General features: G+C 48.6%; 1 protein-coding gene across 1 annotated transcript; it reads right to left on the bottom strand.

The window, feature by feature from the left end:
* Positions 1-3,693: 3,693 nt before the first annotated feature.
* Positions 3,694-20,171, bottom strand: KCNS2 (potassium voltage-gated channel modifier subfamily S member 2). Its single transcript, XM_072773967.1, has 2 exons — positions 20,057-20,171; positions 3,694-19,453 (listed from the first exon to the last, which is right to left on the bottom strand). Exon 2 carries the CDS (start codon positions 19,409-19,411, stop codon positions 17,978-17,980), a length of 1,434 nt encoding a protein of 477 aa, XP_072630068.1. The 5' UTR covers positions 19,412-19,453; positions 20,057-20,171; the 3' UTR covers positions 3,694-17,977.
* Between the last annotated feature and the right edge of the window lie 4,141 nt (positions 20,172-24,312).

The following is a 24,312-nucleotide window of genomic DNA, read 5'->3' as shown; positions in this document are numbered from 1 at the left end:
CAGCTTCTCCCTCTGCCTATGTCTCTGCCTCTCTCTGTGTGTCTCTCATGAATAAATGGATGGGATCTTTAAAAAAAATCTATGGAGGTTTTCATCCTTCCACCATATGTAGAAGGATCTGGTTCCCATAATTTTTATATCTTCTCATAGTAGTCTTATGGGTGTCTAATATGGTACTGGGTTGTTTTTGAGGTCCTGCACCTAGAACTCTGCTGGAATCCTCCACATATGGGTATTACCACCTGGGGAAAGCAAAGGATCCCTAGGGTTTGAGATTCCTGGAGACTGAATCCCTGTCCCTCCTCTTTGGGAAGGAGACAAGCTAGACAACACCATAATGCCCTTGGCCCCTGCACGTCCTGCCCTCAGCAACCTGTACAAGTCACATTTACACAAAAACTGCTTTAGGATGACCAGGCAAGCACCATTCCTTCCAGCCCTGGGTCAGCCCACAGATCAGAATTTCTAAAGAAACTTACCTACCTCTCAGTACTTTTCCATTTTTATTCTTCTATTCATAAGCTACTTCATATTCAAAAAGAAAAGAGAAGAATATGAACAAAAAAAAAGAGAAAGAGCAAAGGGAAATAGATTTCACCTGTTAAAAATGACAGCTGTAACCAAAAATTACAAAGTGTCATATCCCACATTTCCTCAATAGGGAAACAAGTCTATTATTCTATTTTATGAGAAAGCACTCAAAGCTAACACATTCTTAAGTTTTTCTAGAAGAAAATTCAGTGCCTGTCCACGTTTAAACCAAGCAACTAGTTGTCTTTAACATTCGTATAGAATTTTCCAAGGGGAAAATTAGTTGAGTGGAAGCTAAATAACACCTGATACTAAAGCTCTCAGTTTTTCAATATTCTCTTCCTAATGTTCCAGTGTGTACAGAGTGTGTGGGAGGGGGTGGTCCTGCAGCTGTGCACTTCTTCAGCTTCTCTATTTACTCCACGACAGCTTTCCTTCCTATTTAAAAAGAAAATATTCTGAGCAAAAATATTCAAATGAGAAGACGTAATAGCAGTTGGAACTAAAGTCTCTGATGTTAAAAACAAGATACACTGAGAAATCTGACAATGTAGAACCATTCCATTATTAATGAATCCACGTGCAAATTCATGAATTCATTTTCTGTTGACTTTCATGAAATATATAGAAGGTTTCTGTTGTTTTTTTTAAAGCATACCAGCAGATGACTATAAATCAGCTTAAATGCTTAGAATGCAGACCTTGGAAATGATACCTGATATTAATAGACTAATGAATCTGGCCCTTAACACGTTTCAGCGAGGATTTTCAATTTATAGAGTAAATTAATTGCTTTAATGCGAAGTAGTGATTTGGGGTGTGATTCAGAATCTTGAGTGTGGCAGGCAGTCACAGAAGCCCAAACACGATGTTTTTAAAGTCCTTAATGCAAAAATTTCACACAAGTTGAATGGATTGCTAGTTTTTTTAGTTCAATGACTCTTGTTGTCTTGCCCAGTCCCCTGACATGTATTCAAAGCAATGACAGCAAACATATATAATGTATACAAATATGTACAATATGGGCAGCCCCAGTGGCTCAGCGGTTTAGCACTGCCTTCAGCCCAGGGCCTGATCCTGGAGATCCGGGATCGAGTCCCACGTCAGGCTCCCTGCATGGAGCCTGCTTCTCCCTCTGCCTGTGTCTCTGCCGCTCTCTGTGTGTGTGTGTGTGTGTGTGTGTGTCTCATGAATAAATAAAATCTTCAACAAACAAACAAATATATACAATATTTGTCTATAGTAACCATTTCAAACTTGCCTGAAAGGAAGAAATAGCTTCTTCTGGTAGAAAAGGCCTATCCCTGCTCTGTCTAATGTGAAGAAAACTCAGTGCTTCAGTATGTGAGACCGTTACAAAAAGACACAAAACTTCTCTCTTTTACAGACTGGTACTCCTCAAAGGTAGGTATCTTTGAAACTCTGCCACTAGCGTGCTACATGACCTTGGGTGAGTTATTTGACCTTGCCTAAGTCCCACCCTCTTTATCAAGGAACAACTTCAGGGTGGTGAAAAGTGGGTGAGAAACACGTAAAGCACACAGCCCAGCAGCTAGTGAGCTCTAGCTACTTGCGTTTTCTTTACTCACAAACACCCTTTGAGCACCACACCAACACAAGCTAAATGTGGAAACACAAAAATGAAGGCAACATGTTCCTAGGCAAGAGCTGGTGTGTATTGCCTGGTGCAGGGCACAGGTACATGAGTGTAGTGAGTACAATAAGAAGGGTGCCAACAAAGCCCTGTGGCAGCAGGAATTGAGGAAACCTTCACTTCAGGGATATTTGAACTGGGCCTAAAAGTTTGGGAAGGCAAGAGAGGGAGAGGGGAGCAATAGGGAGGTCAGAACATGTGGGAAGGCAGAGAGATGAGAAAGAACATATGGTATGCCTTTCAGTGGCTTAGAAATTTCATTACATGAAAGCATGTGATGGGAATGCATCAAGGATCCTCTGTCTTGCTTGCTTTCTCTATCCTACAATTTAGGAGGTCCAGAATCACGTGGTCTGTTTGGTTTTTATTTTTTGTTTTACTAAGTCATTGAATATTTTCTAGATAAGTTAATTCCAAGTAATATCTGGCCTGTTTCCTGGTGCCTCTATCTACCAGTCACACTCAGCTACACCCATTTCTATTATTTGGTATTATCCAGAAGAAGTTTTATCTATGGTGGCTTGCTGAGGTTGACTGTTGGGCCAAAGGGACCAGAGAAAGGTGGGTAGAGGGGTTAGCAGCTGCATCTAAAGGAACAGGCTTGTACTCAGTTCCTCAAATCAGTTCGCCAGCTGTTTGCCTCAACTGAAGCATCTATCTTCTTTTTGTCATTGGTTCTCTTCTCAAGACCTTCAGTAGTTTCCACCTTCAATTAAAGCAATTTACAAAGGAGGGGTCATAAAGTATAACAAGGTAGCATAAATAAAAAATTTAAAAAGATAAAATGAAGAAAAAACAAAAGTAGACCAGCAATCTGGAGCCATGAATCGTATTAAGAGAAAACATGTTTACATTGCATTTGGTTCAATGCTTCCTAGAAGCAAAAGTGAAGAAGGAAACCAGACAGCTTACACCATCTATGCTATTCAATGTGGTAACCACTAGTGCTTGAAATGAAGCTAGTCCACATTGAGATGAGTCCTGACTATAAAATACACATTGTATTTCAAAGACTTAGTATAAAACAAAATGTGGAATACCTCATTCATGATTTTTAATGTTTATTACATATTGAAATGATAATATTTTGGATATACTGGGTTAATATATCCTATTATAATTAATTTTACCTGTTCCTCTTTACTTTTTTTTTTTTTTTTTTAAAGACTTTATTTATTTATTCATGAGAATACACAGAGAGGAGAGAGAGAGAGGCAGAGACACAGGCAGAGGGAGAAGCAGGCTCCATGCAGGGAGCCCGACGTGGGACTCGATCCCGGGACACCAGTATCAGGCCCTGGGCTGAAGGTGGCGCTAAACCGCTGAGCCACCCGGGCTGCCCCTCCTCTTTACTTTTTAAAAATACAACTACTAGAAAATTTAACATTACATCAGCTATGGGCTCACATTTGTGGTTCTCATTGTAAATCTATTGGACAGTGTTGGACTATAAAGTGTGGTATATCCATGCCAGGGCAGATGGTTCAACAATAAAAAGGAAAGAAAAATGGGTATAAGGTTTCTTTTAGGGGTTACAGCAATGTTCTAAAATTGATTATGGTAATGATTGCATAGCTCTATGAATATATTACAAACCACTAAACTGTAAACTTTAAAAAATGAATACATTATATTTAACTATGTTATAATAATGAAATAAAAAATTTTAAACTTTGGGTGTGGAAAAAGATAAAAGCATACTCAGTTGCTCAGAAGAAACCTAACCATTCTTAGTACCTAGTACCTAGGTAAGAAGTATCTCTCTAACAGCACCCATTGGAAAGCATCAATATTCATTACCAATACTCTCAGAGTAAACACAGGGATGACTTTTGCAGGTCTGTCTTGTATGGTGTTTCTAGTATTTGTCAGTGGCATCACACCCTGTTCAGTAAATACCCATATGCTAAAGGCTCCTGAAATCCTGCCTTCAGCCCAAGGCTGCCTCTTCAAACTCCAGACCCAGGCGTTCCTGATGTCACACACGTACGTTCAAGTTCAGCATTACCAAATACTATTCCTCTGTATTTTCTATCCAATTGGCACTACCATCTATCGTCCAAACACCAATGCTAGAAACCTGGGATTCCTTGAATTTTCATTGTCTTTCAACCCACACCATCCCTCTGCCAATTGAGACTTCCAAATAGTTCTTGAATCTGTGTCTTCATTTCCATCCTCTCCCCACTGCCCCACAGCATTCATCATCTCCTGCCTGGATGATTGCAGCATCCCTTTAACAGGTCTTTGACCCAGGTTTAGCCCCTCAGATCACTCCCCCCATCCCATTTGCTGGCACCATCAATCCAGAATGCAATGGATTCCCATCACTTGCAGAATAAAGTTCATTAGAGGTGCCTGGGTGACTCAGTGGTTGAGCATCTGCCTTCGGCTCAGGCTGTGATCTTGGGGTCCTGGAATGGAGTCCCCCTTCGTGCTCCCCGCAGGGAGACTGCTTCTCCCTCTGCCTATGTCTCTGCCTCTCTCTTTGTGTCTCTCATGAATAAATAAGTAAATAAATAAATAATCTTTAAAAAAAAGTTCATCGGGGATGTGTCCTCTGAACGCCCATAGATCCCCATCATTGCACTTTCCATATAGTATCATTATCATATCTACTTATCCCTCCATCTCACCACCTAAGCTGCCTAAGAGCCAGCACTGGGCCCATGTTTTCATAATCTCTGTAGCACCAGCTTAGGCCCTGACGTAGCAATGTTTAATAAATGCTTGTGGAATAATGAATGAACCACAAGTAAAAGAAATACAATTAAATTTTGTATCTAGGCAAATGGCTAAGAAATCTTAGAAATCCAACTTTTAGATATTAAATACCTTTATTTCTCTCCATGAGGACATGGATCCTTTTTTTTTTTTTAAGATTTATTTATTTATTCATGAGAGACACAGACTGAGAAAGAGAGAGGCAGAGACACAGGCAGAAGGAGAAGCAGGCTCCATACAGGGAGCCTGATGAGGGACTCGATCCTGAACCCTGGGATCACAACCTGAGCCGAAGGCAGGCACCCAACCACTGAGCCAGCCACCCAGGTGTCCCGAGGACACGGATCCTGTCTACTTTGCTCACCACTGCATCTCCAATGACATTCAGTATTTGCTGGATGGCTGCGTAGGAAGGTAAATGGATAAATGAACAAAGATACAGACAGAGAAATGAGCTGTAAACAAATGGCTTTCCTGAGAAAGGCCTGACATTCACAACACTGTATCTGTGTCATCTCCCAAACCAAGATTACTCAGTACCCAAGACTTTGGAGCCTAAGGAAGCATTTACTTTGCCCCTGAGCAAAATAATTATTCTATTGAATGTGAAAATTCATGTGACAAATACTACTGTATTCCCTGTATCCAACTATATTATAAGGCCTCAGTGAATTTTCCCCAGTTTCTAAAAGGGGAGACATGAACTGCTTTATTGTTATTACACAGTAAAAATGGTCACATGTCTGGAGTTCCAGACCCTTTGATTCATACAAAACAGACTGCTGTATCACATATATGCCACATAAATATGAGAAAAGGAACAATCTTTTTTTATTCAGCTCTGAGACAGTGTAATTTTTGTTACTCTAATTCTGTTGTCAATGGTACAAAAAACTGTACGAAGAATAAAGGATATTTATGTTTCTCAGAACACTCTCAGGCTTACCACATCATGAGGAACCAACCATAATACTAAAAAGTGCTTTATAAAATGAAACATTCAACTGAATGTTGAATGGTAAGATGATGTGGTAAGAAAATAAAAATGTACCTGCTTGCAGTAAAGTCAGAGCAATACTATGTATTTTGCTACCAGTTCTATTTCATATTTTATAAATTTTCTATATGTGTGATTAATATATACAATCCAAGGACTGATGACAGACCTGCGATCAGCTAATAAGAATCCTCAGTCAGTTCAATGACACATTCAGGCATTCAGCTGGAAATCTTGCTTTGTCTTTATTCTCACGACTTCCCCCAAACCAGCACATTAGTGGTTTGATCTAGTGTTACTGGTAATGTCATTGGTGCTGACAGTTCCTTCAGCAAACATTCAGGCAACTAAATGAGTTGTAGACACATACCAGAGATTTCAGATGATTGGAACGTGACCCATGCCTCAACTAGAAATATACCTGTAATCACAGAGCTGAGTGGAGGGCTAACAGAACAGGTTGTATGTTTTGGGGGCCTGGGAGAACTGGGAAGGAAGAGATTTCTGTGCTAATCCAGGGAAAGAGGATGAGGGCTTGAATGCTGATGGGACTGGTGATGAGGAGGAGAGGGCAAATCCAAGAACTATTTGGGAGGTTGAACCAGTGGAACAAGTTAGCTAAATGGATTTGGAGAGTTAAAGAACAGTGAGGAGTCAGAGATGGCCCTGAGAACCCCAACTTGGGCTACCCCAAAACAGTGATACAGTTCAGTAGGAGTGGATTTGAGGGATAGGATCATGAGTTCAGTTTTAGACATGTTGAATTTTATATGCCTAAGAGATATCCCCTGCAGGCATCCTGAAGGTAGTTGGAAATATAAATCTGGAGTGCTTCCCATAAAATTCTATTTTTTTTGAAAGTAGGCTCCATGCTCAGCTCAACTCTGGGATTGAGACCTGAGCTGAGATCAAGAGTCAAACACTTAAAACAACTGAGCTACCACACATGGGTACTTTTTCAAAATGCAAAATTTTTAAATACATTTAAAAATGATCTACCCGCCAGTGTTGTAGTGAAGACTTAAATGAGTCAATGACTATAAAATGCATTTCCTGGCATAAAGAAGCTCTTGTTACACAAGTGTACACAGACTACAGACACTGTACCTGGTCAGGACTCCTGGAAAAGGAAGCAATAAATGATATTTCTGACTCTGTGCCTGGCACTTTCTTTCCATGACCAATATATTCTATAAGGTAGAGGTTTTGCACAGCCTTGGGCTGCTTAGTTAACCACTCCCTGCTTTAGTATTCTCATCTACAAAGTGAGAATAATTATAGAACCTGTTTTATAGGATGTTGGGACAATTAAATGCAGGAATACATATCAAGCTCTCCAAATAGCCCTTCGTAGTGTTATCTATTAACATCCTCATCCTCATCCTTATATTTTAGCTGAGAAGACAGATGTTCAAAAGATGAGGTTACTTAACCAAGTCCCCATAGCTAGGAAAAGTCTGACCTCAAGTATTAACACAGATCTGCGCAAGTGTTTTTCCACTGTACTGTGTGGGAACTCCCTTCTCCACTCTACCTGCATGTATAAACAAACAAAACAAACACAGAACTCACTAGGGGCCAGGGCCTGGGGAGAGGAGAGGAATGGAGAGTTATTGTTTAAGGGGTGGGAGTCTTAGTGTCGCAAGATGAAAAAGTTCTGGAGATACGGATGGTGGTGATGGTTGCAGAACAATGTGAATGTACTCAACACCACTGAACTACACACTTAAAATGGTAACTTTTTGATATGTATATTTGGGGCACAATTTAAATAAATAAAGCTAAATATGGAATAAATTTGCCTTAAGCCTGCCAGTCTAGCTGGGGGCTCTCAGAGCCTCTGGCCATGGCCTTCCCCACAGCTGATCTGAATTCCTCCCAGTTCCCCACCAAGACTCACTCCTACATAGACCTCGGGCAGCTTCCCACCTGTCTGCTCAGCCCTCTTGGGTCTGTCCCCATCCAACAGAGTAGGCTGTATGCTCACCACAGCTGTACCTCCGAGGTCCTGCCCCCAGGAACCTGGCACCTGCTCTTCTCTCTGACACCCCTCCTCACAGTAAGGCCCAGATCAGGTGTCCCCTGTCTTCTGAAGGCCACAAAGGTGCTGTGTCATGCCCAACACTTCAGCCAGTGTATGTGACACGTTCACAGTAGCACATGCCTCACCAGCTCCGTCAGTGTCCGAGTTGGTGAACTGCAGAGCCCACTCAGTACACACCCTGCATTTTGCTTAGCTAGCCACAAAGAAGAAATATCTAAGTAAAGGGCTCAGTTTCAGAGTTCTGGTTTTTGTTGGAGGATCAGTCGTGAAACATTCATGTTAAGACTGCCCCTCCAACCAGTACAAAATGATACCTGCCATCCCAACAGCTGGCACATCCAGTGCCCTCCACTCCAAAGCCTGACAATGTGGATGATCTCTACTGGACCTGCCCCAGAGGAATGGGGTGCTTATGCATTGATCCCTGCACACAGGCTTATGCACTAGTCATTACCCAGTGGGAATGTCTTGGCAGCCCCTCTTCAGTCCCGGAGCTCATTCAGAAATGTGCATCCACTCTTACTGGTAGCACTGCCTGAGCCACATGTCACAGGTCTGCAGCCTGGGGGGCTTTGCTAAGGATGTCCACTCAATGAAAGCCCGTTATGAGGCCTCCCGACCCCACTTCAGTTAGGTGGCAAGTCAGATCTACTGCCCAGCAACCTGCGATTTCTCTAGCATCACTCCCAATGAGAGGACTTGAACTCCACACTTTAGGCTGGCCCCTCAGCCCTTGGTTTACTTCTTGTTTATCAGCATTTGCTCTGTGCTGGGTACTATACTGAGCACTGGAGATAAACTTTCCGGGGATCTTCCAGTTACTGGGGATGACAGGCATCACCCAATGAACAAAAATGATAAATTGCAATAAGAGCTGAGAAGAAAAAATACTGGCTGCTGTAAAACATAAAGCAGAGGCACTAGCTGCAGAAAAATGTAATTTAAATTGGGCGGAATGCAGGCAAAGCCTATGAAAATAATGTCTCTGGGAGTCCTGGAGAGCAGCTGCACCCACCTCCTTTTCACCCTCCACACTCACAAACACACAGGGGCGCAAGCACACCCATAGACAGACACACAGACACACAGATTCACACAGAGACCCACAGACACACATGGATACATGCACATGTGCAGGCGCACATCCCTCTGTGACATTTCAAAGCTGCTCTTGAAAGGCCATCCAAGGTGACTTTTCACCTGATGGTGCCCATATGAAAATATTAGGGGCGGAGGGCACATGTGGAAGATGTTGCCATCGCCCTCAGCACAGCACTTGGCAAACGGCTTTGCACCCAGTTAGATGATGGCCGTTGGTTGATTTAACTCAGCCTCTCAGTTCCTCTCTTGGCATCATTTGCTGAGGCCAGCACTCCAGTCTCTCTGAATATGTGACATCTGCACATTCCAGTTTCCAGGCATCAGCTCATCCCTGAAATACCAGCTCAAATGAGTCCTTTAGCATCAAGACTCCGAGCATCTGCTAGTTCTGAAGCTTTGACACACATTTACATACATATTCCCATGGTGGGCGAAGGGGAGTTCAGGTAAATGCGAAGGCCAGTAAGATATTTTGATTTGACTGCAATTTTTAGTTTGTTTTTTTTTTTAACATGAGAGGGCTTTTTTAAAAAAATGAGACTACTGAATAATCAGTGATCTCATGTTTTAAAATTGGCAGATTACATAGTAATATATTTAAACGCCTCCCATCATTGATTTCCCAGTTCCATGGCAGAGGGAAGGGCAGAGTGGAAGCCAGTGACTTCACCTGCCATGAGAAGGAACCCACAATTACCTCCAGGCCCCCTCAGCTCTACCAGCACCTCATCTGAAAGCAATACTCAAATCTTAAATCTGAGAGAGGCATAAAGAAAGCTGTCTGGCTTCTCTCTTAGCAAGCGGGGGAAGCCTAGGGACATCCTAAGTTCTGTGTGTTGCAGTTTCTCTCTGCTCCTCCCGCATATTCCACAAAGAGAAATGCAGGCTACAACCCTGTGACGGTGGCCCTCGTAAGAATGGACCCTGAACACAGTGGGTTACAATTCAGTGGCTCCTGCTACAGCCAGCCCTGGCAGACCCACAAAGTTTGCCAGAAAAACCAATACAAAGCTGACAGATCGAAAGTGAGTCATGCCAGCTTGCCTCTTAGGAAATGATTAGATTGGTGTCTGACTGATAACACCTCAGTTCTTTTCATAGTAGGTCTGAAAATAGCTCAGAATTCTTTAAATGTTTGGAGATGTAAGAGACGAAAAGAGTTTTGAGTGGAAAAACCTCCTGGAGAACCCCAATTCCGTTTCTAGCATATTACCCCAGTCTGCCTACCTCATGCCATAATCCCTGGGTGTCCAGGGACGACTCAGTGCTGGACAGACTCACACGCCTCTTTGGGAGACCGTGAGTCTAGGACTCAGGTTTGGTCATGCTGGACAGGTAGTGAGTTCGGTCACCCAACATTCAAGCCCTTTGTACCACCAACTCTCATGTTCGATCTTGCAAATCTCTATGTCCCCATCACCTGCCCCTCATTGCTTCATTGAAAGGCAACTCCTTCCTAGAGGAGTACTTTTCTTTGTCCATGCAGATTTTTCACTTCCTCAGCTGTGACTCTTCATGTCAGTGGTGCTTATGTCTTCAATAGTCACCAGTAAGTCTAAGATACAGGAAGGGAAAGATGAGCCTGGGTTGCAGGGAAGGATGGCTTGGTGGTGAGAGCCTGGAGATGAGTCTGTTGGAAATGAGCAACGCATGAGCTAAGGAGCAATGAAGTGGGGTGGAAGTCTTTAGAGTGAATATGAAGAGACCAATGTGCAAAATGCAGTGAAGAAAGGAGTGATAAGACCTGGTGCCCACTAGGCCTGGGCATGAGGGGGAGGGGGAGGACTGTCAGGGGACTCCCTGAGTCACTGTTTCTCCGGAGGGGTCTGAACACCACTTGCCTCAAAATCACACAGGAGCATTTTAAGATTACAAATTCCTGGGGACCCACCCTCAAGAGTCTGATTTTGTAGATGGAGTGATGCCCAGAAATCTACTTTGTTGAAAGCTCCCCAGATGATTTCAATGCACAAATAAAGTACCTCTAAAGTCTATACTTCTTAAGAGCTATAAGCAATACCCTTAACATTTCCTTCCCTTACGTCTAATATGGTGCTCAGCAATTAGTCAGGTGTCAAGAAATGATTGCTATGGTGAGAAAATGTCTAAGTAAGTGAAGAAGATCCAAGGATGACTAAAATTCCAACCTGGCTGGCTGAGAGCACTGTGTCTCCATTGCCAGAAGTGAGGGAGAAGGTGGGAGGAAGAGAAGCTTGCGTGACCCTAAGAAGTCCAGTTTCAGACATGGTGATACCCAAATGCATAGGCGATGTGCTGGGAGCTCAGAAGTGATGTGGGGTCAGGCAAGGACAAATGCAAGGCGTGTGCACACTGGTCAAGCCTGCTGCCTGGCTGAAGTGCACTGCGGGCTGCTAAGGACAGAACCTCAGGGGAAATGAATGGTCAAGAGGGTCAGAAGGAGGACAAAGCCCCTGGTGGGAATGTGAGAAGGAGAAGCAGAGCCCTTGAGAGAAGCAGCAATGTGCACTGTCCAAAAAGCAACAGAGGAGAGAGTGCAAAGAAGGTGAAGGTTGGCCCATGGGGTAGAACGCGGGTGGAGGAGCCTGAGAACTGAGGAAAGGCCAGTGATTTTGACTATCAGCAGAGCACTGGTGAGCTTTCAAAAAGCAGTTTGGAGAGAGTGGGAGGAACAGGCACCGATGGCAGAGATAAAACAAGGAAATGGATGAAGGACAGCTGAGGCTGGTGGCAGAGATCAGCCCCCCGCAGGGTCTCAGGGGTAAGAGGGAACCAGGCCTGCAGCTCCAGGCGGCAGGCAGAGGAGAGCCAGGGTGGCCAGGGGGCCTCACTTGCCCCAGCGCCCCTTCTGGTGCAGGGACCTTCCCTTCTTCTGTTCTTCTCCTGGACCTTCCCGGGCTGTCCCACCCAGGGCCTCCAACTCCACGTCTCAGCTGGGGAGTCCAGGGCCAGACTCCCCTGGGCACCCCCACACATACCTCCATCCCTTCCGGTCATCCCCGGGCACTCAGGCCGCAGGGCTCAACCTCAGGGACAGATCCAAGGGCTCCCGTCTCTCCTGGGGGCACCACCATCGACCCCGCCACCCATCACGCCGGACGCCCAGCTGACCCATGTGCAGTCACTGACCCAGGCCGAGGCCCAGAGCCCACCTCGGGGGCACCCACGCAGCCCCCCGCCTGCACATCTGCCCTCAGCCGGGTCTCCCGGGCCTCCCCGCGGACAGTCGCGCTCTCCGGGCACTGATTCGCCCCATGTCCCACCCGGTGACCAAGGAATGCAGCTCCACTGCTCGCCGCTGTGCCCCCCGCCCCCCGCTGGCCCGCGGGGCCTCCTGGGCTGGGCTGGGGGTCCCTGCGTCTGGAGGCCGCTCAGACGCCCGCAGGAAACATTTACTGCGCCGCTCCCCGTGGCCTCACGCCCCTTTTCATCCGAAACGCTTTCGGGAGCTTCCACGTCTCCATTCTACCAGACCGTGCACCTCTTAGGTGGAGGTGCCAGGTGCCCCCCGGGTGGAGGTGGGGGTGCAGCCAGCCCCCCTCACCTCCCAGGAAGCCACTGGTAGGCTGAGAGCAGGCCACACTGACAGGAAGTCCAATGAATTCAGGAGAAGGCCTACAGTAACCCATTCAAACTTAGCCTCTCCTCTCCTCTCCTCTCCTCCCGAATTCTCTGCTCTTTCTCCTGTTTTGCCTGCCTTATCTTCCTTCACTCTCTCTGTACCCTCGTGTGTTTTCCCTCTTTCTTCCTGGCTTCTTTCTATCTCTTCTTCCTTCTGTAGGAGCTTGCACTACCTCTTAGGCATGACTGTCCCCTTTCTTCTGTTGAGGATCTTTCTCCTGAGCCACATCTCTGAGGCCTCATTTGTCTCCATGTTCTTCTAAAAAGCATCAGCTTGTCACCTGCAGACACAATCACTTGCTTTGGAGAATTCAGCCAGGAAGATGATCAGATTGACAAATGAGGTCACCGAGGGAAGGAAACTGCAGATTTTCAAGACCTATTGTATCAATTGGATGTAACACCCAGACAAGGTCCACAGGTAGAAGTGCTAGTTAAAAGGAGATAAATAAGAGGAGATAATAAGCCACGTGAGCGTGTATTTAAGTTCTTCCCTCAAGAGGAGGTGTTTGTTTTTCCTTTTAAGATGCAAGGCATCCTGGCCCCAGAATATCCCCAAACATTCATTTCTACGCCTGTCGGAGGGGAAACATGCACTCTGCTCCCTGTGGTGGGATGTAAGGACCCCGGTGGCCTCAAGAGCCTTCCCAGGGCAGCACCTTTCCTGAACCCCCAGGAGACCGGAGACAGGTTCACACGGCCTGCTGCACACCGTTCTGCAGGTCTTGCAGAAGAGAACACCCGCACACACTACCCACACAATGGCAAAGAGCCCTGAGGCCAAATGGGATCAATGTGATTTTCCTCTGTGTCCAATGATTTTTTTTTTGATAGCAGGAATTTGGATTAGATATATAAATAGTTTAAAGCCCAAAGGAGACACTTGTTCTTTATGTTAAACTCTATTCACCTGGCATGGACACCAGTCCAAAGATTTCCCTGGTATTGTTGTTCCTGAAACTCTCGGCTCTCGTGGCTGGGGACTAAAGAGAGAAATGAAAGCACATAGGTTTGTGAGCAGTCCCTCTTCTCTGCTTAAGGACATCAGGACCTGCTCACTGCTGTAATATGGAGTGGAGAGGCCTGCAGAAATTCTGGGTTTTACATTGAGATGGAGAACTGGCCAGGGCTTTAGGGATGATCTAATCCAACCATCTCACTTTGTAGCAGTGGGATAGGAGCCTCAGAAAGGCCAGATGATGTACGTGAGATCATAGAATTGAAGGCAAAACCGGGAGTAGAACTCAGTGACCTTCCTATAGTATAGTGTGGCCTTTGCAATAGCTCATGGTCTAATACCTTAACTTGGCCCCACCAAGTTAAGTAGGTGCTGAGGGCTGGTTCTTTGCATCCCCAATATTCACACCACAGGGCACTTAGCTTATCCAGGACCCACGTCACCATCGGGGAGGTGCTACAGCAGCAGGGACAATGCAGCTGATAGGGGTGGGAGTGGTGCTGGCAGGCCCCTCAGTGCTACCAAGCAAGGCAGTATGGAAGGGGAAAATCCTAAGGCTGTCTGTTTTCACCAGGGTTCCAAGAATAAATGACCATCCCTTCCACAAAGCAGGCCGGAGGTTCTAGGTCCTGGTGAATAGAGTGTCACCTCCATGTGCCCACAAAAAAATAATAGCTCTTCTTTCCCAACAAATGCTCAAAAAGCCCAGCCTCTCCCAGGAACTCTGGTCTTCAGTGCTGAACACCCTTGTTGTGTTTACCACTCCATATGTAATTGAAGTGCCTTAAGGAAGCATAAATAATCTTTTTCTATCCAGTCTTCAGGGCTGGGGTCCTGAGTGTGTCAGCGTTCCTCCTCATTCCTGAGTCGAGGCACGGAGACTAATGTTCAGCCACCAGACATAATGGTTCAGCAGGGCCCATCTCAATGCTTGCACAGTAGTGTGTTAATGAGTGTTAAAACTGACATCGCAAATACAGCGTTTTCAATTTTGAAAATTACAACTCTGTAACAAGTCATGCTGTTAAAACATACAAGAAATACCAGTTAAGCCTTCAAGTAGATAACACAGAGCCAGTACAGATTGCTGCTCTCCCAAAGTGCAGAACAAATCATTTCTTTGAAATGAGGCAAGAATTAGTAGGTAGTTCAATTATTTGAGTACTAAGAGAAGTAGAAATAACAAATCCAAATGTTAAATACCAGTTAGTACCTTAGGAACTACAAATCAGCTCGGCATTACAACACACCTCTCCTCAGGAACAAACCCAGGAAATGAGGGTGTTTGGCAGCAAATACAAATCTATAACCATTATCCATGCAATAGAGACACAGTGTCACTTCCAACTGGCACTTTTGAAATGCTCATCATATATGTTGTCAGAAGACCCTGGTCCATACATTTGTCCCAATGGCATTGAAAATAACAACATTCAAATGCTGAAAGTTGAAGTTGCTCTTAAGCCACAGCTGGAAATAAGTGATCTGAAGCTTCTATTGTGTCCCCCTAAAGGAGGCTTATGGGTCAATCTGACAGCCTGGTGGCCAATGATGTCACCTCATAATTGTATTCTTAACTCCAGAGACAAAGCATAAAATTCACCTGATCCTCCCTGTTTAGTTTCAGAGACCAGAAGAAACAGCTACTTAAGATGTTAGAGCCCAACTGAGAGCACTTGTGAACTCCATACCTTGGTGGTACTTTGAAGGAAAGGAAGGTTATTTCTCCCTACGCCACATTCAGGCACCACCCTTTGTGGGAATTAACTCCAGGGTTCAAGTCAGCTGGGTTGTTCTCTCTCCCTCTAATGTGAAACCACAGCTTGGAGAAGTCGATGCTATTAAGACATTCTCACTCTCAGAAGTGACTAAAGGTCCAGGATGGACACAGCAATATTTTATACAAGTGCATAAATATGTACAAGAGATGTTAAAAAGACAGTCTCTAAAGCACTTTGGGATTCCCCCAGTGAAAGGCACCAAATAAATGCAAGTCATTACTAAAACGGAAAGTCCAGTTTTTTAGCTTTCGCATCTGTCAAGAGTAACCACTAGCGGTCTCTTTTTTGGTGGTAAGACCTGCCTGTTGAAAAAATACTCATGAGAGTGACTGAGTTATTCTGCCTCCTTCCTTGTTTCAGCTTTTCACAGGCTTTATGGTCAGTGACCATGGACACCATGCTCAGTGCCCTGAGAACTATGATCCTTGACAAACTGAACAGTGCTCACAAATTTGTACCATCACCTGCCCTCCATGCAGCTGGGGTAATTTTGTAAATTCTCTGCCATCTAGTGCTGGAAACATGAGCCAAATCTGGTGGTCCATGTACACCATGTGCAAACTCTAAAAAACAAACCTGCTCTTCTGACTGGGAAGCCAGTCGCCCCCAAGTCATCTCACCTTTTCTGATGCTTCTGGCAAAGAGATGTGGATGGTAGACCCCCGGGCACGAGGAGGCGGCCACCTCTATGCCCCCTGTGAGGCTCCAGTCTCATGGGAGGATTTGAATTGGAGACTCAAGGGTGTGAGGGACTAGTGCATTCATCCAACCAACTGCCCACTTTGTAGAAGCTACAGCAACCATAAGTAACAAAGCCTTCTGACAGAATCCTGAGGTATGTATCTTCTTCAACCAGCTAAGATTAAAAATGGACGTCTTTAGAGAAGGCCCAAACCTTAGATAGAAAGCCTGCCTAACTCCTCACTTACACCCCTGGATTCAGTAGCCCTTCCAAAGACCAAACAGTAATGGAAGCCGCCTGAAGAACCACCTGATTACCTAGAGAATTATGTTACAAAGTTGCCCTAGGTTCCCTTCACCATGTTGTGTGCTAGTTTGACTGAAGAAGGGGCAAGAGGGCATTGTGGAGAAGGAAAGCGTTCTCAACTTTCAACACAAGTTTAAAAATTGAAAGGTCTTTTAAGTAGCAGTAAGCTTTTCAAGAAGTTTGCAGTTATCTATGACATTTTATGAAGTAATGATATTTTATTTTACAACTCTTTCTTTGCTCCTGGCCTCTACCCACCTTCTCCCAAAAGGTCATTGAAATGAAAGTAAGCACTACAGTATTTCTGTCCTGGGTTAGCCACACAGACTTGATTCATTCATGCATGTCTATATTTTGAGTACACTCTTCCACACTGCCGGGTTTCCCTGTCATACCAGGAACTGCAGGGCAATTAGAGCATCACATATAACATACTGTATCCTAGAAGCAAAAGGATCTAGGTAAATTCTGCTCTGATATAAAGGGGCTCTCATTTTATGAGCTTCCAGAGGAGGCAACAAAGTTCCCAAGCTACGGCCCTCGCTAGCGATCTAATAGTGTTTGCCTCAGGGAGCTAATACGACAGTAAACCTCTTTTTAGTTGAGAAAGACAAGAAGACCTTATTTCTAAACATCTTAAAAAATAAATATTTCAAGAAACATGCGTATATCTAAGACACAGCAAACTTTCATCAAATGGCCTAGAGCAGGAACCTCAGCCAGAAATAAATGTCTCTATGGCCACTCTTGGAAAGATGAAGGCCTGACTTTGAAAGGTCTTCAGATATCCCACGATTTGGCCTATTTAGCTGAAGCCCTGTCCCTAGTGCTTCTCTTCTTGGAAAACAAACAAAACAAACAAAACAAAACAAAACAAAAAGAAAACTTCAATCATCACTACATGTCTAACTGAGTCACATTCTCTAAAGGCGACATTTACAAGATGAACATCAGTGTACATCATCCTAAAGGTGACCCGTGTGCCCATGCAAGCCACAGAGCTACAGATTATTTGTAAAAACAACACACGGACTTGCATCGGTCATGTGTGCTTAACTTCACATTCTTTGTTTTGGTAACAAAACTAAATGAAAGCGGTGGCTAAAGGACTGAGATTTTGTTTTCACCTGACTGAGCAAAAATCCCATCACGTTCTTGCTGAACCCACAGATGTGTTTTCACTGGATGGACTTGTGGGAGCATTTTGTACAAAACTCACATGACAACCTCAGAGACAAGAGCACAAACAACTCACAGACAGTACTGGGCCACGAGCACTAGAGTAGAGCACACAATAAACAGAAAAATTAGCATTCTGGGTGGTACTCCTCTGGCAGAAAGGTGAACATTTTATGCCCACAAAGCAAAGACCAGTGAGTGTCATTTCATTGAAGGGTGCAAAGGCATGGTGTCTGACACAACACCCTCTAAAAATGATTCTAAATACTTGTAAAAGCAACCTGGGGTGCATATCCCATGCATCTCTCCCCTTTAGGGTTGGGCGTACTTCTTACACCATAACCACAAGGTGCCTGAACTGTGCCAGAGGCACAGGAGGCAACTCAGCAGTGTGGGTTTGAAGATGACAAGTCCTCTCAGCTAATGTGGGGAATCATTTAAACTTAGTTCACTTGGTGAGCTCCTGCTCATATTCGTCAGGCTTGCCATGAGGGATTTAACTTTATGGGCATAGTAGTCCCTTAAATTGATGGAAGGGACCTCCTTCATTCCATCTCCGAAGTCACAGCTCCGCATGGCACTCTCAAGTTGCTTTTGGCGCCGATAAAAGTGGGAGAACTTATTGAAGATCAAGGTGATGGGCAGCACCACCACCAGGATACCTGCCAGGATGCAGGCAGAGGCGGTCAGCTTCCCTGCCGTAGTTCCTGGGACCACATCCCCATATCCCACAGTGGTCATACTGACGGTGGCCCACCACCAGCAGGCGGGGATGGTGGTGAGGCCCTCATTCTCCTCCTTTTCAATGGTGTAGGCCACAACGGAGAAGATAGAAATCCCCACAGAGAGATAGAGCAAGAGCAGCCCTACTTCTTTGTAGCTGTATTTCAGGGTGGCCCCCAGGGAGCGGAGGCCAGTGGAGTGTCTAGCCAGCTTCAAGATGCGAAAAATCCTCATCAGCCTCAGGACCTGGGCCACCCTGCCCAAGTTGGCCAAGGTCGGTGTACTCTCCACCACCAGATTCACTACCAGAGTGATGTAAAAGGGGACGATGGACATGAGGTCAATGAGGTTTAGGGCGTTCTTGAAAAACTTGAGGAAGTCAGGGGCCACAGCAAACCTGGCCACCAGCTCAAACGTGAACCAGGCAATGCCGAAATGCTCCACAATTTCGAACCTGGGGTCCTCTCCAGGGTTGCCCTGGCTGTCAGGTATCTGGAAGTCCGGCAGGCTATTCAGGCACATGGTGATGATGGACCCCAGCACCACCAGGATAGACAAGACACTGAAGATCCTGCTCAAGACCGAGTAGCCGGGGTTGTCCAGCGCCAGCCACAGCTGCCTGCGGAAGTTGCCCAGCGGCTGCCCATCGAACTTGGAGGCGTCGCTGTAGAAAGCCAGGATCTCATCGAAGGAGGACGTGGTGCTCTCCTGGTCGCTCTGCTCGTCCCACTTCTCCTGCTCCGGCTCCACTTTGCGGCCGTGGTAGCTGTAGCTGCAGCAGGAGTCGATGAAGAACTCGTTTATGCCCCAGTACTCGATCTCCTGGCTGAAGGAGAAGACGCACAGCTCCGCCATGACGTGCAGCTTGCCGGTGTGGTAGAAGTGCAGCACGTAGGGGAACAGCTCGGGGTTGCGGTCGAAGTAGAACTCGCGCTGCGCGTCGTCGTAGTCGTCGCAGAGCTCCAGGATGGCCTCGCGCGAGCGGCAGAGCAGCAGGCGGCCCAGGCGCGTCTCCGGGAAGCGCAGCAGCGTGTGCGAGCGCAGCCGCCTCCGGAAGCCCCCTACGTTGACGCGGATCTCCCCGTCTTCGACGTTGGCCTCGTTCGCGTCCCACGGGCTCCGGCGGGTCATGCTGGAGGCTCCCGGCGCCCGTGCCGCGCGGCGGCGCTACACCTGCGGGCGGGGGAGTCACGCCTCGTGAGCGCGGGGCGCTCGGGGACCGGGACCCTCCTCTCCGCCGCGCGTCCCCGGCCGGCTCAGCCCTCCCCGGGCGGGCATCCGAGGCCTGCGGGCTCCGGGACGGGGGAGGCCCGTGCGGTTTGGCCCCTTCCCCAGGAAAGGCTCGGGAGGAGGGGGTAGAATTCCAGGAGCGTGGCCGCGCCTGCACCCTCGCCGCGGGGGTCCCGTGGGCCGCTTTACTCTGAGAGCCCCGGGGGGCAGGCAGCCGACCTTGCGCGTGGGCGGGCCGAGGAGACGCCCCCGCCCGCCCGCCGCAGACCGGCGGGACTGTCCCTGGGATGCGCACGGCCGGGCTGGGCCGAGCGGGGTGGCGGCGCGCAGCCCCGGGGGGGGGGGGGGGGTTCGCTGCCTGGGTCCGCCAGCCCAGGCTGGGGGCGGGCAGCCTGGCATCCCCTGCGTCCGGCCCTCAAGACGGAAGCCCCTCACTCCCCGCCCCGGGCCTCCCCGCCCGCCTGGCGCGGTGCCCCGGGGCCGCGTGCGCCGCGCCTTACCCAGCGGGCTGCCAGGGCTCACCCCACGCGTTCTGGAGGCGCTTACCTGCGAGCACGGGGGCCCGCGGCCGAGGCCGGCGGGAAACTTCCCCGACCTGCTTGTCGGCATCGCCGCGGCCGCCGCGGCCGGCTGTGCGTGTGCGCGCGGGTGCGCCCGGGTGTGCGCCTGTGTGTGTGCGCCCGGCGGGCCGGCGGGCGGGGTCCGCCAAGCGTCTCCTGCCGCGTCCAGCCGGAGATGCCGCCGCCGCTCGTGGTCGCGGGAGGCTCACAGGTGGCTGCGCGGCCCCGCAGCTCGCAGAGCCCCCTCCTCCCGCTCTGCGTGCCCCTCGGCCCCCGAGGGAGGCAGCGGCCCGCGCCGCACGCGCCCGCGGGAGCCGGAGCGGGAGTGGGGCTGGGGCGCCGCGCGCCGGTGCTGAACGGACAGCTCCACGCGCCCCAGCGCCAGGCTCGGCCGCCCCGGGCCCGGGAGACGCCGCCGCCGCCGCCTCGGCTTCTCGACGCTCGACCCGAGCGTCCCCGCGACCCCTTTGCGCTCCTGCGGCGACACGGGGCCGGCACCTCCCCTAGGTCTCGGTGACAGCTGTTCACTCCCAGGGCGCAGGCAGGGGACCGCCTACGGTGACCTTTCCCCTCTGGGTGCCGGTGAGAGCCCAGCCGGGGAAGGGGGGGCAGCTTGCGTGAGCCTGGGGGGGCAGGGCTCGAGGAAGCCCGGGTTTCCCCTTTTAGGGATCTGATGGAAAGTTTCCTGAAGCTGGGGGTGGGCGTTGGGGAAAGGCAGCGGGAGGGAAGAAAGGGGCAGGGAAGCCTGAGGTCAGCTCATTTTAGCTTGCCAGGGGCGGGATCCACCTCCTGGGGAGCAAAGGGTTCTTTCGGGGAATTCTGTGTGGACGCCCTGTGTATAGTGCACAGGCCGGTGTGGTGTGCAGGCTTTAAAGGATGGTGGGGGCTGTGTGTGTGTGTAAGTCTGAGGGCTGTAGGATTTTTCAATGTCTGCATGTGCAGTGCTGATAAAAATGGAAACTGTGAAGGGTGAGGAGGTGTGTACAGTATGTCAGAACAGGAGATATAGGGCATGTCAGTGTATGCATCACAATGGGTGACTGTGTGCTGTATAGTGTAGCATTCAGTGGGACTGACAGGGTCTGTGTAAAACACAATGAGAAGTGTGTGCCTGTAGACACCATGGGAACCATCCAGGTATGGGCCAGTGTAGATGAGCTCAGTATCTGTGTCCCCATTCCCCAGGAGACTTGTGGCCCAAATCTGAGCTCTTGGTCCCCAAAGATTGTTCCTTAAGTCACTGCCTGTTGGGCTTGAGCTTGAGTTGAGAAATGGACCTACAGCTCTGGGAACCCTCCCCCCTTGGTCGTTCAGCCCTTTTCGTAGACCCCATTTGCAAAGACTGGTGCATGATGTGAGCTTGGCAGGGAGCTAGTGGGCTACAAGTCTCAGTCAGAAGTACTGGGGAAAACCTTTGTGGTGTGGCTGTGGACCCACAGGGAAGCCAGCACAGAAACATCCTTTCTTTCTGGGGGCCTGGCACTGAGGACCCACCTATACAAGTGCTTTGTGAAGCGCCAATGCTTTGAGATTCCCTGGAGAGTGGGGGAAGACCTTTGATCTGGCCTTTTGTGGGAGTTCCTGAATCTAAGCCTGGCCTCACTTATAGGGGACTGTCCCTGTGCCAGCTACTTGCCTCTGGATATGTGTGTGTGTGGGGGGGTGCAGATGTGTTGCCTGCTGAGAGGGCTCCACAGCCATATCCCTGCAGGATCTGCAAGTGCAGGGAACTCCAGGGAGGCAGGCAGATATGGGAGGGGAGAATAGGGTGATGAGGGCCACATGAGCTTCCTTTCTCTTGTGTCTGATGCCTTTAGAGGTGTGTGTGTGTGTGTGTGTGTGTGTGTGTGTGTGAGTGACAGAGAGGGAGAGAGAGAGAGAGAGAGAGAAAGAGAATCTGGTATTTGTTGTCTTTGTCTCCATCTCTGTTTCTGTCCAGGTTGGCCTTTGGAGTCTGCACACCTCATCCCCTATTCAGGTCTGTTGGATCTATCATTTGAAGTCCGTGGCTCCCTCCACACTTGGCTGGTTTACAGTCTGGAGGCCTCTGGGTCTCCTTTATCCCCATGGGAAAGCTGCTGAGAGTGTGCCAGCCCTTGCTGAGTCTGTGTGTGTGTGTGTGTGTGTGTGTTTTAGAACATGCGTGATCGCTGCCTCTTTGTTTCTTTTCCACCCCCTCCCACACCTTGGGGGCAGGAGCGACTGGGAGATTTCCCTGCTGCAGGTGTCCTTCACAGCAGCACCTGCTGGGCTGGCCTTCTGTGCCCTGCAGCTCCCTCTGACCTTCTTTTCCCATCCTCATTGCGTGCTGCTGGCTTCTGGCCACCCTAAAGCTCACAGGCCCCCTTCTGCTTCACCACCACATGTCTGCGGTTTCTGCAGCACAGCCACCATTCCCAACCACTCCCATTCCCTTGGCCTCACTACTGACTCCCCCTGGTTTAGCTCAGTGTAAACATCATCTTCTGCCCAATTAGGAGCCCCCCCTCCTGCCGCGGGGAGGAAATGCTTGGGTTTGGTAACTCTGGGGTTCTCCTCCCTCCCCTGCTTTATTATTATTTTTTTTTTCTTATGATAGTCACACAGAGAGAGAGAGAGAGGCAGAGACATAGGCAGAGGGAGAAACAGGCTCCATGCACCGGGAGCCCGACGTGGGATTCGATCCCGGGTCTCCAGGATCGCGCCCTGGGCCAAAGGCAGGCGCCAAACCGCTGCGCCACCCAGGGATCCCCCTCCCCTGCTTTATTTACCTGCTTGCCTCCTTCTCTTCCTTTCTGGTTTTGTTCTTGCTCATTCCTTCTTCTTTTATGGCCGTGGGAGATCTCGCTCCATGGGCTCATGAAGAGGGAGTCCCCCTCTGCCTTTTGTTTCTCTTTGTTCCTTCCACACCTGTGACCACTCTACCTGTGCTCTTCCCAGGCCCCCTGGGCTTTCACTCATTGTGGCTCTACACCCCGCCCGCTTCCTCCTTTCCATTCCCCTTCACTTCCTCCGTCTCCACCACTCTCTTGTCCACTCCCATGGCCCACAGACCCCTGCCAACCTGCCCCCCCCCCCCCAGCTACCGGGCAGCTTAGATTTCACACCTGCCCCTTGTTAGTTTTGCCTGGGGTCAAGGGCAAGCCCCCATGCCCGCCCTACCTTGAAGGAAAAATGCACTTAAAGGCTGCAAAGAGAAGCCCAAGTTTGGGGCATCTCAGTTATTTCTTAGAAAGGCTAAGGCAGGAGCTCTGTGTGTCTGACAGATGTCTTTGCAGAGGGTTAAGTATATGTGACAGGCAGAGCCACTTGTTTATTTCCCAGCCACTGTGCTGAAGAGAAATAGAACCGTCTCTCTCCTTCTGTACCAGGGAAGCTGGCTGTGTTTATGGTTTATTTAGAGGTCTGAGCCCTGATCTTAAAATATAGCCACCTGCTCCAGGCACATATCAAGGCCTGCCCCTGGGCTGGCCTGCAGGCCAGGGAGATCCTGGAGGGGTGGAGGGGTGGAGGGAGAGACACCCTGAGAAGGGGGACAAAGGGACCCCCAGACAGTGGCCCAGATCCTTGCACCTGGGTGACTATTATCTCTGCATCCCCTGTCAGCACTGATCTCAGTTGAGCCCACACATCTCAGTCGGCTTTTTTCTCTGACAGGCGAGGGGGCTGCTCTGGCAGCTTGGCTGAGGAAGCTGGGCTGCCTGACCTACATTCCCCACTGCAGAGGAGCTGAGCGCTCATCCTCTCCCTGGGGTGCCTGCCATCCCACTGGAACAGACTAGTCACCCGTGTCCATCCATCCTGCTCCCTACCAGCCACCCTTCCCATCACAGCCAGCGTCTCTTAAAGACACGAACCAGGTCATGTCTTTCCTTCCTGAAAACCTTCCAGGGGTTTTCTATCAAACTGAAAACAAAGCCACTTCCTTACCCTAATTACAAGACCCTTCATGGTGCACCCCTGCCCAGCTCATTGTATCCCATTGGTCTGGTATCCACCAATTATACTCTAGCCACATGCCCCTTTGCTCCATCCACAGGGCCTTTGTACCTACTATTTCTCTCTGCTTGTCATGGCAGCTTGACACAGCAGGTTTCTTGCCACTCTTGTCTTGCATTAAATGTCACCTCCTCAGAGAGGCCCAAATGCCCAATTTAAACTGGGCTGGATCCTGCAGTCAGTTTCTATCGTTTCTTACACGGAACTTATATTAAATAGCTATTGAATATGTGATTGAATGATGAATGAATGAGGCTCCAACTC

Source organism: Canis lupus, chromosome 14 (genome assembly GCF_048164855.1).
Source record: "Canis lupus baileyi chromosome 14, mCanLup2.hap1, whole genome shotgun sequence".
Lineage (NCBI taxonomy): Eukaryota > Metazoa > Chordata > Mammalia > Carnivora > Canidae > Canis > Canis lupus.
Note: the sequence above shows the minus strand (reverse complement) of the source record. Positions and strands in the feature narration are given on the sequence as shown.

Excerpts from the sequence above, each read along its gene's own strand:
- KCNS2 (XM_072773967.1), bottom strand. The coding sequence starts at position 19,411 with ATGACCCGCCGGAGCCCGTGGGACGCGAACGAGGCCAACGTCGAAGAC.